The sequence below is a fragment of the Mustelus asterias genome, chromosome 15 (assembly GCF_964213995.1).
Source record: "Mustelus asterias chromosome 15, sMusAst1.hap1.1, whole genome shotgun sequence".
Taxonomy (NCBI): domain Eukaryota; kingdom Metazoa; phylum Chordata; class Chondrichthyes; order Carcharhiniformes; family Triakidae; genus Mustelus; species Mustelus asterias.
Genome location: NC_135815.1, coordinates 62,802,145 through 62,816,088, shown reverse-complemented (window position 1 = coordinate 62,816,088; position 13,944 = coordinate 62,802,145). Strand labels below are relative to the sequence as shown.

At 42.7% G+C, this 13,944-nt stretch overlaps 1 protein-coding gene across 3 annotated transcripts in view; it reads left to right on the top strand.

Moving 5' to 3' along the window:
* The window catches only part of fndc1 (fibronectin type III domain containing 1), a 291,318-nt gene that overhangs the window by 247,740 nt on the left and 29,634 nt on the right, over positions 1-13,944 (top strand). For all 3 annotated transcript variants that reach the window (XM_078229984.1, XM_078229982.1, XM_078229985.1), the window contains 2 exons: positions 5,449-5,528; positions 12,616-12,645. In XM_078229984.1, coding sequence (XP_078086110.1) covers positions 5,449-5,528; positions 12,616-12,645 — 110 coding nt within the window. The remainder of the gene's footprint in view (positions 1-5,448; positions 5,529-12,615; positions 12,646-13,944) is intronic.

Sequence of the window (13,944 nt, the reverse complement as noted above, 5' to 3'; positions counted from 1 at the left end):
ATATAGGTCACAGTTCCTCGATTGTATGAACTTCACTTCCTGAATGCTTGCATCAGATCCATATTTTCCAATAAGAGAGCCCTTTTTCCAGTAAGAGAGCCCTTCTCAGAGTTGCTGATTTCTGACTGGTAGCCTTGATACTGAACATAACCTGATCTATGAAGTCCTGACAACAGTTTCTGACCAACAGACTAAGACAGGAGAGTATATTCTTTTTCGCACCACAACTAATGTTAATGCAGATACGCTATTGGAAACTTTATGGGAGTGAACAAAATTCTGATTGAATTTACTTCTCTTAATTTCAATTTTTGCCGTGTCATCAAATGAAATAAATCAAATCTTCGAGTTTAAGATGTGAAATATAACACACACATTGACTAAAATTGCAACAAAGTCAACTTGGAATCCAAACTGGTATGATATAATTTTCCATTTAACCATCTCATCATGAGTTATTTCTTGACGCTTTTTATTTTTAACAGCTTGATTACATATGGCCCTATAATTAAATCAAGACCAACTGGATTTGCAAACATCTCTCATAAAATACGAGACCTGTTTTCATACCCATGTCATTTAGCAACAATCTTGGCTGATCCAGATTACTTCTTGAACAGATTGCTTGCTTCAGAATTTTAATTAATACAAGTTTAGAGACTAGAACAAAATGTTGTATTGCCAGAAAATGGCTCTTCTATTACAAAGGAATTTGATGGACACACTAATGGTTTGAATGCTACCAAAACAGAAATAAGATGCTTGTGATTCACATTGCATATCAAAGCACTTGGAGTTGATTTATTGATGCGATCATTATAATAGTATAACACTATGGATGGGATTTTCTGAGCCCCCTCCCCATGTTGTGTTTTGCAGGGTGGTGGTAGCCCACCATTGGCCGGTGGCAGGATCTTCTGGTCCTGCTGTTATCCATGGGGCTTCCTATTGTATGTACCCCCTGCCGCTGGGAAACCTGCAGTGGGGGTTTGCCATTGGCAGGACCGGAAGATCCCACCAGCGGGAATGGCCATTTTCCAGACACTGTTACCTGCGTGTACTTCTAAGTAGCTTAGACATTTATTATTGCTTTGATCTCGGACAAGACCAGTGATTTTAAAAGAAAATCAGAAATCCTAGTTATTTACCAAAAGAAGCTACAAGAATTCACAGTCTAAAAAAAATTATATGAAAAAGTCAAGCAAAGCAAATAATAATTACTATTTTAGATAACCTCCTAAACTCAAAAACCCAGAATCAACATAATTTAAACATGAATCAATATACAAATTGAGGTTACTCATAACCTATAAATTGAACATTAAATGACAAATGCCTTACAAATTGGCTTAGCAGTCCACTCAGCATATACGTTATTAATGTCAGTCACAATATCGTTCAAAACTCTGTCTTCTTCACAAAGAATCTCATCTCCTCTTCTTCTAGGATTTAATTTTATCCTATTAGAACCTTATTTCCACAGAATGATTAATCTGTATTCCTCCCTTTTTAATGTTATAAATAAACCTAGCAATTACCAAACAAACATTTTATTCGTGTACCATCAACAAAGATTTCAAATGTTGCCGTCAGGATGATGAAAGATAGTTGATTTAACATTTAATTTAGTGAGCATTTAAAGAACATGGGTGCAATTGCATTTGTTTAAATTATTTACTTGGAGGGATCATCTATGTCAGGAGAATCCAGAGAATGTTACTTGCAGCCATCCATACGAATGTTTTAAATTAATAAAAAACTATGCATTTTCTTCTGAAACTAATGGAAAACGGAGGAAATTCTCCCTCCTCCCCACCCTCACCATAGCTTAAGTGGCTTTACCCACCATCCACTGTGCCATAAACCAGGTTTGCAGGCCCCAAATTCTATAGCCAGAATGTGCCAAATTAGCTGTTGTCAGCCAGGGTTAGGAGCTAAGGCTAAAGGAAATACAGTGTTTGTCAAGGTTCCTGATAGCTGCCCTGCCAAGCGTGATGGAAAGTGAATGGCTGGCAAAAACTGGATTGTGTTCAACTATGATGCTCTGTAGTATTGAAAGTTTGGCAAAAACAGCCACTATCTACATTTATGGAGCAGTGCTCCAGACAGTGTCATCAGGAAGGAAAAACATAAAGCATTCATTGGATGTTTTAATTATGTCAATTATTATAACAACATTAATATGTTTTTAACACCTTTAACTTAAAAATAAGCTCTTGAGATGTAGGAAAAATTAATTTTCGGAAGCGACCAAAAGCTTAATTAAAGAGGGAAGATTTAAAGAGGGTCTCATGTCTTAGGGGCTAGGCTGAAAAATTGCGACCAGTGAGGTGTGAAGCAAGAGGAAAATACAAGGCACAGTGGTTAGCACTGCTGTCTCACAGCTCCAGGGATCTGGGTTCAATTCCCGGCTTGGGTCACTGTCTGTGTGGAGTTTGCACATTTTCCCTGTGTCTGTGTGGGTTTCCTCCGGGTGCTTCGGTTTCCTTCCACAGTCTGAAGGTTGTGCTGGTTAGCTGCATTGGCCATGCTAGATTCTCCCTCTGTACCAGATGCCGGAGTGTGGCGACTAGGAGATTTTCACAGTAACTTCATTACAGTGTTAATGTAAGACTACTTGTGATTAATAAATAAACTTTAACTTTAAATTTAAGAATGGAGAGGGTTGTGGGCTGAAGGAGGTTATACGGATAGGGAAGGAGTATAACCATAGCATGATTTAAACACAAGGTTGAGAGTTTGACAAAGTCCTGAATAAGAGATTATCGTGCAAGATTAAAGCGCATGGGATTGGGGGAACTGTATTAAGATGGATAGAAAACTGGTTGGCAGAGAGGAAACAAAGAGTAGGAATTAATGGGTGCTTTTCAAATTGGCAGGCAGTAACTAGTGGGGTGCCACAGGGATCGATGCTGGGACCCCATATATTCACAATATATGATTTGGATGAGGGAACAAAATGTAACATCTCAAAGTTTTCAGATGATACCAAGTTGGGTGGGAGGGTGAACTGTGATGAGGATTCAGAGATCCTTCAGAATGATCTGGACAGGTCGGGTGAGTGGGCAAATCAATGGCAGATGCAGTATAATTTGGATAAATGTGAGGTTATTCTGAAGAAGATTAGGGCACACGGAGTTGGGGGTAGTGTGTTAAAGTGGATTGGGGACTGGCTATCCGACAGGAAGCAAAGAGTCGGAATAAATGGGTGTTTTTCCGGTTGGAGGAAGGTAACTAGTGGCGTGCCGCAGGGATCGGTACTCGGGCCGCAACTGTTTACCATTTATATAGATGATCTGGAGGAGGGGACGGAGTGTAGGGTAACGAAGTTTGCAGACGACACAAAGATAAGTGGAAAAGTGAATCGTGTGGAGGACGGAGAAGATCTGCAGAGAGATTTGGACAGGCTGAGTGAGTGGGCGAGGATATGGCAAATGGAGTATAACGTTGAGAAATGCGAGGTTATACACCTTGGAGGAAATAATAACAAATGGGATTACTATCTCAATGGAAACAAATTAAAACATGCTACCGTGCAAAGGGACCTGGGGGTCCTTGTGCATGAGATGCAAAAGCCCAGTCTGCAGGTACAACAGGTGATCAAGAAGGCAAATGGGATGTTGGCCTATATTGCGAAGGGGATAGAATATAAAAGCAGGGATGTCTTGATGCACCTGTACAGGGCATTGGTGAGGCCGCAGCTGGAATACTGTGTGCAGTATTGGTCCCCTTATATGAGGAAGGATATATTGGCATTGGAGGGAGTGCAGAGAAGGTTCACCAGGTTGATACCGGAGATGAGGGGTTTGGATTATGAGGAGAGGCTGAGGAGATTGGGTTTGTACTCGTTGGAGTTTAGAAGGATGAGGGGGGATCTTATGGAGACTTATAAGATAATGCGGGGGCTGGATAGGGTGGAGGCGGAGAGATTCTTTCCACTTAGTAAGGAAGTTAAAACTAGAGGACACAGCCTCAAAATAAAGGGGGGTCGGTTTAAGACAGAGTTGAGGAGGAACTTCTTCTCCCAGAGGGTGGTGAATCTCTGGAATTCTCTGCCCACTGAGGTGGTGGAGGCTACCTCGCTGAATATGTTTAAAGCGCGGATGGATGGATTCCTGAGCGGTAAGGGAATTAAGGGTTATGGGGATCAGGCGGGTAAGTGGTACTGATCCACGTCAGATCAGCCATGATCTTATTGAATGGCGGGGCAGGCTCGAGGGGCTAGATGGCCTACTCCTGCTCCTATTTCTTATGTTCTTATTATTCACTTTGGAAGCAAAAACAAGAAGACAGGTTACTACTTGAACTTGGGAGAGGGGAGAGTGCAGCGGGACCTAGGTGTCCCTGTGCACCAGTCGCTGAAGATAAGCATGCAGGTGCAGCAGGCAGTAAAGAAGGTAAATGGCATGTTGGCCTTCATTGCAAGAAGTTTCGAGTACAGGAGCAGGGATGTGTTGTTGCAATTATACAGGGCCTTGGTGAGGCCACACCTAGAGTATTGTGTGCAGTTTTGGTCTCCTTTCCTGAGGAAGGATTTTCTTGCTCTCGAGGGAGTGCAGCAAAGGTTTACCAGGCTGATTCTGGGGATGTATGAGAAGAGATTGACTAAGTTAGGTTTGTTTTTGCTGGAGTTCAGACGAATGAGGAGGAACTCATAGAGACTTATAAAATTCTCACAGGACTAGACAGGGAAGATGTTCCCGTGGTGGGGGAGTTCAGAACCAGGTGTCACAGTCTGAGGATTTGGGATAGACCACTTAGGACAGGGGTGAGGAGACATTTCTTAACCCAAAGAATTACCACAGGAAGTAGTTGATGCCAAAACATTGAATGTATTCAAGAGGCGGCTAGATATAGCACTTGGGGCAAATGGGATCAAAGGTTATGGGGAGAAAACAAAATTAGGCTATTGAGTTGGACGATCAGCCATGATCGTAATGAATGGCCGAGCAGGCTCGAAGGACCAAATGGCTGCTCCAGCTCCTATCTTCTATGTTTATCTCAGAAGCATTGCTAACAGCTGTTTTAAGTTGGGACGGTGATGAAAGATGCACATTGCATTCTTTGCTGAGAGGTTTTTGCGTTTTAATTAATCAGAACAAAATTTCGGCCATTCATGCCAGCAGGATTCTCTGATCCCACTGCAGTGAATGGAGATTTGGCTGAGCACCAAATTCTCCATCCTCGCTGGCAGTGGCGGCAGGGTGTGAACGGCTGGAAAATTCCGGCCCGTATTTTCTGAGTGCTGACTTGAATTGAGGAACTTTGCTTGTGACTGACATGTAAATCTCTGCATGCTCCTGATCGAATATTGATTTAGGTTTTGTGTACTCTGATTCATTAATATAGAATGGAACATGCTATCTGTTTTAACTAGAATATTGGATTGGTATCTTGTAAGCCAAACTTGAGTTAAATAATTAATTGCTAATACTTGCTATCTTTCAGATATTATTTCAAAATTCAAGCAAAGAACCCATATGGCTATGGCCCTATCAGTGAAGCCTTGACTTTTATAACAGAATCAGGTGATGTATGACATTTTCAATGAGTATGGTACTGGATTCACAACCCAGCGATTGAGAGTTTGGATCAGATTTTCAAATGTTATGATGCAAGTAGTGAGATTCAGTTCAATGCCTATTCAATACAGGTAACCTATGGATTGGCACCAGGAAAGCATGACAGTGAAACACAACTGGTTTCAGTGATCTAACTCTGCCACCATATTCAGTCTCGCCTAGTGTGACTCCAGTCCCATATTATACAGTTGATTCTTGACCTGAAATTTCTTCCTGGAGATGTCAGCCAGCTACCCTCTTCCCACTTCACCCATATTTAAAAGATGGATAGGAGCACAATACTGTAGCTGAGTTCCCTTCAGAACTGATTCAGTATTTTTAACTCGCAGCAAGATGAGCACTAGGGACACAGTAAAGCCATTGTTACAGCAGGATATCTTAATTTCTATCCCCTTCTCCTCCTATCTTCTGCAGCTACCTCTTAGGTACCAGTAGGACTCATTCACGGTCATCCAGCATTGAACTTGAACTGTCTATTTACGGTGCTCCAGCAGGAACTGAAGTGAAGCAATCCTTCCCCAAAAGTGGTGGGCTTCCTCTACAGGGCAGTGATACTTCCGCAGGCCCATCCTTGCTTTGTAAAATTGATTCCACCCCAGAATTCTGATGTTGATTTTTACCTCTGGCAGGAACTGCAAATTTGAGGCCCCAATGCTCCAGTGGTTATAAGTAATCTATCAAGAAGGAGGCTGCTATCTTCTGTCATTGAAGATTTCAACAAATGCAGCATTACCCACATCCCAGAAATACAACTAAAAATGCATAATGAATGTTAATGAATGTCCTCTGGGATCAGTGCTTGGTCCTCTGCTATTTGTAATTTTTATAAATGACTTGGAGGAGGGGGCTGAAGGGTGGATCAGTAAATTTGCTGATGACACCAAAATTGGAGGAGTAGTGGATGAGGTGGAGGGCTGTTGTAGGCTGCAAAGAGATGTAGATAGGATGCAGAGCTGGGCTGAAAAATGGCAAATGGAGTTTAACCCTGATAAATGCGAGGTGATTCATTTTGGCAGAACAAATTTGAATGTGGATTACAGGGTCAAAGGTAGGGTTCTGAAGAATGTGGAGGAACAGAGAGATGTTGGGGTTCATATCCACAGATCTCTGAAGGTTGCCACTCAAGTGGATAGAGCCGTGAAGAAGGTCTATAGTGTGTTGGTGTTCATTAACAGGGGGTTTGAGTTTAAGAGCCGTGGGGTTATGCTGCAACTGTATAGGACCTTGGTGAGACCACATTTGGAATATTGCGTGCAGCTCTGGTCACCCCACTATAAGAAGGATGTGGAGACACTGGAAAGACTGCAAAGGAGATTTACCAGGATGCTGCCTGGTTTGGACGGTAGGTCTTATGAGGAAAGGTTGAGGGAACTTGGGCTTTTCTCTTTGGAGCGGAGGAGGTTGAGAGGAGACTTGATAGAGGTTTATAAGATGATGAGGGGGATAGATAGAGTGAATGTCCAAAGACTATTTCCTCGGGTGAATGGAGCGGTAACTAGGGGGCATAACTATAGGGTTCATGGTGGGAGATATAGGAAGGATGTCTGAGGTAGGTTTTTTACTCAGAGTGGTTGGGGTGTGGAATGGACTGCCTGCAGGGATAGTGGAGTCAGAAACTTTAGGAACATTTAAGAAACTATTGGATAGGCACATGGAGCACTTCGGGATGATAGGGAGGGAATAGCTTGATCTGGGTTTCAGACAAAGCTCGGCACAACATCGTGGGCCGAAGGGCCTGTTCTGTGCTGTACTGTTCTATGTTCTATGTAATCTTTATATGCACAACGCTGAACATGTTTTATCAATCACAGTAATATCAGGATTAATTACACTATGCACTAGTCAGAGATGAATGCGGTGTGTAATTCCCTGACTCATTCTCCCATCCATGAAGACAGGATTGCGAAATTCCCTCAATTAACCTCTTCAAAATTATGCAGCACTCTTTTCTAAAAGCTTTGTATTTGGCTGAATTTCCCAGCCTGCCAACCCAATGTGAGGCCTTGCCCCCTGAAACTGCAGCAGAGGAAATCCTGCACAAGATCCACTCTATTCATGATTCATAATACAAGAACACATTTGGAAAGTTAGATCTGGAGCACTCAAAATATATGCAATTTTCCAAATTGCAGTGAATGTTCACAAATTCCAAGTCTCAAGGGATCTGTGTGTACAGGTACACAGGTCACTGAAAGTGGCAATGCAGGTGGAGAAGGTAGTCAAGAAGGCATACGGCATGCTTGCCTTCATCGGCCGGGGCATTGAGTTTAAAAATTGGCAAGTCATGTTGCATCTTTATAGAACCTTAGTTCGGCCGCACTTGGAATATAGTGTTCAATTCTGGTCGTCACATCAGAAGGATTTGGAGGCTTTGGAGAGGGTACAGAAAAGATTTACCAGGATGTTGCCTGGTATGGAGGACATTAGCTATGAGGAGAGGTTTGAGAAACTTGGTTTGTTCTCACTGGAACGACGGAGATTGAGGGGCGACCTGATAGAAGTCTACAAGATTATGAAAGGCATGGACAGAGTGGATAGTCAGAAGCTTTTTCCCAGGGTGGAAGAGTCAATTACTAGGGGGCATAGGTTTAAGGTGCAAGGGGCAAGGTTTAAAGGAGATGTACGAAGCATATTTTTTACACGGAGAGTAGTGGGTGCCTGGAACTCGTTGCCGGGGGAGGTAGTGGAAGCAGATACGGTAGTGACTTTTAAGGGGCGTCTTGACAAGCACATGAATAGGATGGGAATAGAGGGATATGGTCCCTGGAAGGGTAGGGGGTTTTAGTTAAATCGGGCAGCATGGTCGGAGCAGGGTTGGATGGCCAAAGGTCCTGTTCCTGTGCTGGACTTTCTTTGTTCTTTGTTCTAATGTTTTCCTTTACTTAAGTAATAACTTCACTAACTATCATAGTACACTTGGTCCATTGTGAGGTCACTTGGTCCATTGTGTCATGTTGACCTTTTGAACAAACTATGTAATTAGTTCCATTCCCCTGCTTTTCCCCCATTGCAATATGTTTTCCTTTGCAACCATATACTATATCCTGTTCCTTTTTGAAAGTTACCATGGGATTTGCTCTTTCAGGCAATGCATAATACCCCACAGCATAAAATAAATCTGTTCCTCTATCCTCTGGTTCTCTTACCAATTAGCTAACCCACATCCTCTACTTATCCACCCTCCTCCCAATGAAACAGTTATCACAATAATATCTACTCTGCTAAGATCACAATTAAGAAGCTGAAAATAATACGTCCAGGTTTGCTAACTTTCTGTGCTGTAAAACTCTATGACTCTATGACAAAGCTAGGTGAGAAAGCAAGCTATGGGGATGGTACAAAGAGGCTTCAAAGGGATGGAGACCAGTTCAGTGATTAACCAAGAAGTTAGCTGGCCGATGTATGGAAGTGTGAAATTATTCACTTCAATGGAAAGAATTAAACTTCATAACTTCACATTTTCCTACATTATATTCTATCTGCTAAGTTTTTGCCCACTCACTTAAACCGTCTATATCCCTTTATAGACCATGTCATCCTCACCACTTGCCTTCCTATCTATTTTTGTGTCATCCATAAACTTGGCAATAGTACATTCACTTCTCTCATCCAAATCATTAATATATGTTGTAAATAATTGTGGCCCCAACACTGACCCCTGTGACACACCACTAGTTACAAGTTGTCATCCCGAAAATGCCCCTCTTATCCCATCACTGACTTCTATTAGTTAGCCAATCCTCTATCAATGCTAAGATACAGTGCCCAACACTATAGACTCTTATCTTTTGGAAACATTTTGGAAATCCGATTATATTCTATCTACTGATTCTCCTTTATCTATCCTGCTCAACCACCTCAAAGAATTCTAATAAATTTCTCAGGCTTGATTTCCCCTTCATCAAGCCATGTTGACTCTGCTTGATTATATTATGCATTTCTAAATGCTGTGCTATTACATCCTTTAGAATGGACTCTAACTTTTTCCCAATGACTGATGCAAAGTGTTAGTTTAATTCCTCTGATATTTCCTGGTTCCCCATTGTTATTTCCCCAGTCTCATTCTCGAAAGGGCCTATGTTCATTTTGGCCTCTCTTTTCCTTTTCATATATTTAAAGAAGCTCTTGCTGTCCATTTTTGTATTATTTGCTAGTTTACCCTCATGGTTTATCTTCTCCCTCTTTATTTTTTTTTAGTCGTCTTTTGATGGTTTTTAAAACTTTCCAGTCCTCTGGCGTACCACTAATATTTGCCACATTGCATGTTTTTTCTTTCCACTTAATACTATCCTTAACTTCCTGGAATCCTCCTCCTTCACTGGGATATAAGAACATAAGAACATAAGAAATAGGAGCAGGAGTAGGCCATCTAGCCCCTCGAGCCTGCCCCGCCATTCAATAAGATCATGGCTGATCTGACGTGGATCAGTACCACTTACCCGCCTGATCCCCATAACCCTTAATTCCCTTACCGCTCAGGAATCCATCCATCCGCGCTTTAAACATATTCAGCGAGGTAGCCTCCACCACCTCAGTGGGCAGAGAATTCCAGAGATTCACCACCCTCTGGGAGAAGAAGTTCCTCCTCAACTCTGTCTTAAACCGACCCCCCTTTATTTTGAGGCTGTGTCCTCTAGTTTTAACTTCCTTACTAAGTGGAAAGAATCTCTCCGCCTCCACCCTATCCAGCCCCCGCATTATCTTATAAGTCTCCATAAGATCCCCCCTCATCCTTCTAAACTCCAACGAGTACAAACCCAATCTCCTCAGCCTCTCCTCATAATCCAAACCCCTCATCTCCGGTATCAACCTGGTGAACCTTCTCTGCACTCCCTCCAATGCCAATATATCCTTCCTCATATAAGGGGACCAATACTGCACACAGTATTCCAGCTGCGGCCTCACCAATGCCCTGTACAGGTGCATCAAGACATCCCTGCTTTTATATTCTGTGCCCTTCGCAATATAGGCCAACATCCCATTTGCCTTCTTGATCACCTGTTGTACCTGCAGACTGCAGGTACAACAATATATCTGTACATGAATCAGAGAAAGTTAACATTTAACTACAGGCAAATGGTATGTTAACCTTTATTGCAAAGAGCTCAGAGTATAAAAGGATAAGAAGAAGTGGTGTTACATTTATATAGCACTTTTCATGACTACCAGATATCTCAAAGAGCTTTACAGCCAATTAAATAATGTAGGGAGAATGTATGAGGTGAGATTGTCTTGTTGCAATTTTATAGGACTTTGGTGAGAGTACATCTGGAATACTAGATTGGTTCCTGGGATAAGAGGGCTGTCTGATGAGGTGAGGGTGAGCAGGATGGCCTATATTCTCTAGAGTTTAGAAGAATGTGAGGTGATTTCATTGAAAAATATAAAATTCCTGGAGGGCTTGACGAATTGCTTGCCCTGGCTGGAGATAAAAAACTAGGGACCATGGTCTCAGGGTAACAAGTCAGCCATTTAGGATTGAGATAAGAAGAACAAAGAAAGGTACAGCATAAGAACAGGCCCTTCGGCCCTCCAAGCCTGCGCCGATCTTGAAGCCTGCCTAAACTAAAACCGTATGCACTTACGGAGTCTGTATCCTCCCATTCCCATCCTATTCAGGTATTCATCTAGTTGCCCCTTAAATGTCGCAATCGTAACTGCTCCCACCACCTTCCCAGGCAGCGCGTTCCAGGCATTCACCACCCTCTGTGAAAAAAAAACTTGCCTCACACATCTCTTCTAAACTTTTCCCTATGCACCTTAAACCTATGTACTTGACTTTTCTACCCTAGGAAAGAGCATCTGACTAGTCACTCTGTCCATGCCACTCATAATCTTGTAGGCCTCTATCAGGTCACCCCTCAACCTCCGTCGTTCCGGTGAGAACAAACCAAGTTTATCCAACCTCTCCTCATAGCTAATACCCTCCAGGCCAGGCAACGTCCTGGTAAACCTCTTCTGTACCCTCTCTGAAGCATCCACATTCTTCTGGTAGTGTGGTGATCAGAATTGTACACAATATTCTAAATGAGGTCTAACTAAGGTTCTGTACAGCTGCAGCATGACCCGCCAATTCTTATACTTATCTTCCAAAATGCATTATCTCACACTTGTCCCGGTTAAACTCCACCTGCCATTTCTCCACCCAAGTCTCCAACCGGTCTATATCTTGCTGTATCCTCTGACAATCCTTTTCACTATCCACAACTCCAACAATTTTTGTGTCATCTGCAAACTTACTAATCAGACCAGCTACATTTCCCTCCGAATCATTTTGTATATACTATGAACAACAAAGGTCCTAGAACTGATCCCTGTGGAACACTGCTAGTTTCAGCCTTCTATTCAGAAAAGGACCCCTCTTCTGCTACCCTCTGTCTTCTATGGTCAAGCCAGTTCTGTATCCATCTTGCTAGCTCTCCTTTGATCCCGTGACTTCACCTTGCGTACCAGTCTACCATGAGGTACCTTGTCAAAGGCTTTACTGAAGTCCATGTATACAACATCCACTGCCTTTCCCTCATCTATCATCTTCATCACTTCCTTGAAAAACTCGATGTGAAGAAATTGATTCACTTTGATGATTGTCAATCTTTGGCATTCTCTAGAGGGCTGCGAATGCTCACTCGGTGCGTATAGTCCACGACTAATATCAACAGATTCACAGACATCATGGTAATCAGTGGAAATGGGGATTGGGTGGGAAAGTGGAATTTATAGAGGTTCAAATACGATCTTATTGAATGGCAAAGCCATATTGCCTGATTTCGTATGTTCTTACAAATCTACGGCCAGATTTGTCTGACTGTTCACAACCTGCCACTGCTGCCAGCAAGGATGGAGAATTTGCCACTTAGCCATATCTCCGTTCACTGCAGCGGGACCAGAGAATCCACTGGCATGAATGGCTGGAAAATCTTGCCCCACATTTTTAACGTAGAGGATGAGTTACTTGTTAATGTGTTGAACAACTGTTTCATTAATGTAATCAAAATACCACCAATATTTGAACACTTTTTTTCTGTTCTTACAGATGATCCACAGATTATTGTCAGGCCACCTGGTAAGTTCACACGAAATCTCACTTCAAACACAAAATTGACTGTTTTGTGAGTCTGTGTTTATAGGCATTCTTTTTTAATTTATTAATTGACTGCATGTGGACATCACAGGCAAGGCCAAGATTTATTACGCATCTCTAATCATCGAGGAATCATAGAATCCCTGCAGTGCAGGAGAAGTCATGATGTGGAGATGCCGGCGTTGGACTGGGGTAAACACAGTAAGAAGTCTCACAACACCAGGTTAAAGTCTCCCAAGTAAACCTGTTGGACTTTAACCTGGTGTTGTGAGACTTCTTACTGTGCAGGAGAAGGCCATTTTGCCTGCACCGATAACAATCCCACCCAGGACCTATCCCCATTACCGCACATATTTACCCTGCTGGTCCCCCTGACAATAAGGGGCAATTTAGAATGGCCAATCCACCCAACTGGCACATCTTTGTGACTGTGGGAGGAAACCAGAGCACCCGGAGGAAATTAACGCAGACATGGGGAGAACATGCAAACTCCACACAGACAGTCATCCGAGGTCCCTGGTGCTGTGAAGCAGCAATGCTAACCACTGTGCCACAATGCTGTCCATAAATTACACTGAAGAAAATAGTGATGACTTGTTTTCTGGAGCTGCTGCAATCTGTGTGGTGAAGGTACTCCTAACTGCTGTTAACGAGGGAGTGCTGGGACGTTGATCCAGCAATGATGAAGAAAAGATCATCTACTTCCGGGTCAAAAGGGTATGTTACTTGGAGGGGAACTTGGAGATGTTGATGTTTCCATATATCTGCTGCCTTTGTCCTTTAAGGTGGTTGAGGACACAAATTTTGCTTCAAAGAAACCATGGCATGCTGCGGTAGTGAATTTTGTAGATGGTTATACACTGCAGTCATGACGCAAAAAGTTGGAGAGAGAATATGTTTCAGATAGGGTGCCAATCAAGCTTTGTCTGGATGGTGTCGAGCTTCGAGTGTTGTTAGAGCTGCACTCATCCAGACAAGTGGAGAGTGTTCCATCACAGTCCTGACTTGCACTTTGTAGATGGTGGACAGGTTTTGGGAAGTCAGATGAGACGTTCACCACAAAATACCTAGCATCCGACCTGCTCTTCTAACCACAGCATTTATACGGCTGGCCTGGTAACTTTCTGTCAATGGTGATGTTGATGGCGGGACAATGGTTAATACTGCTGCCTCACAGCGCCAGTGACCCAGGTTCAATTCCGGCCTCAGGTCACTTTCTGTGTGGAGTTTGCACATTCTCCCAGTGTTTGCATGGGTTTCCTCTGTGTAATCCGATTTCCC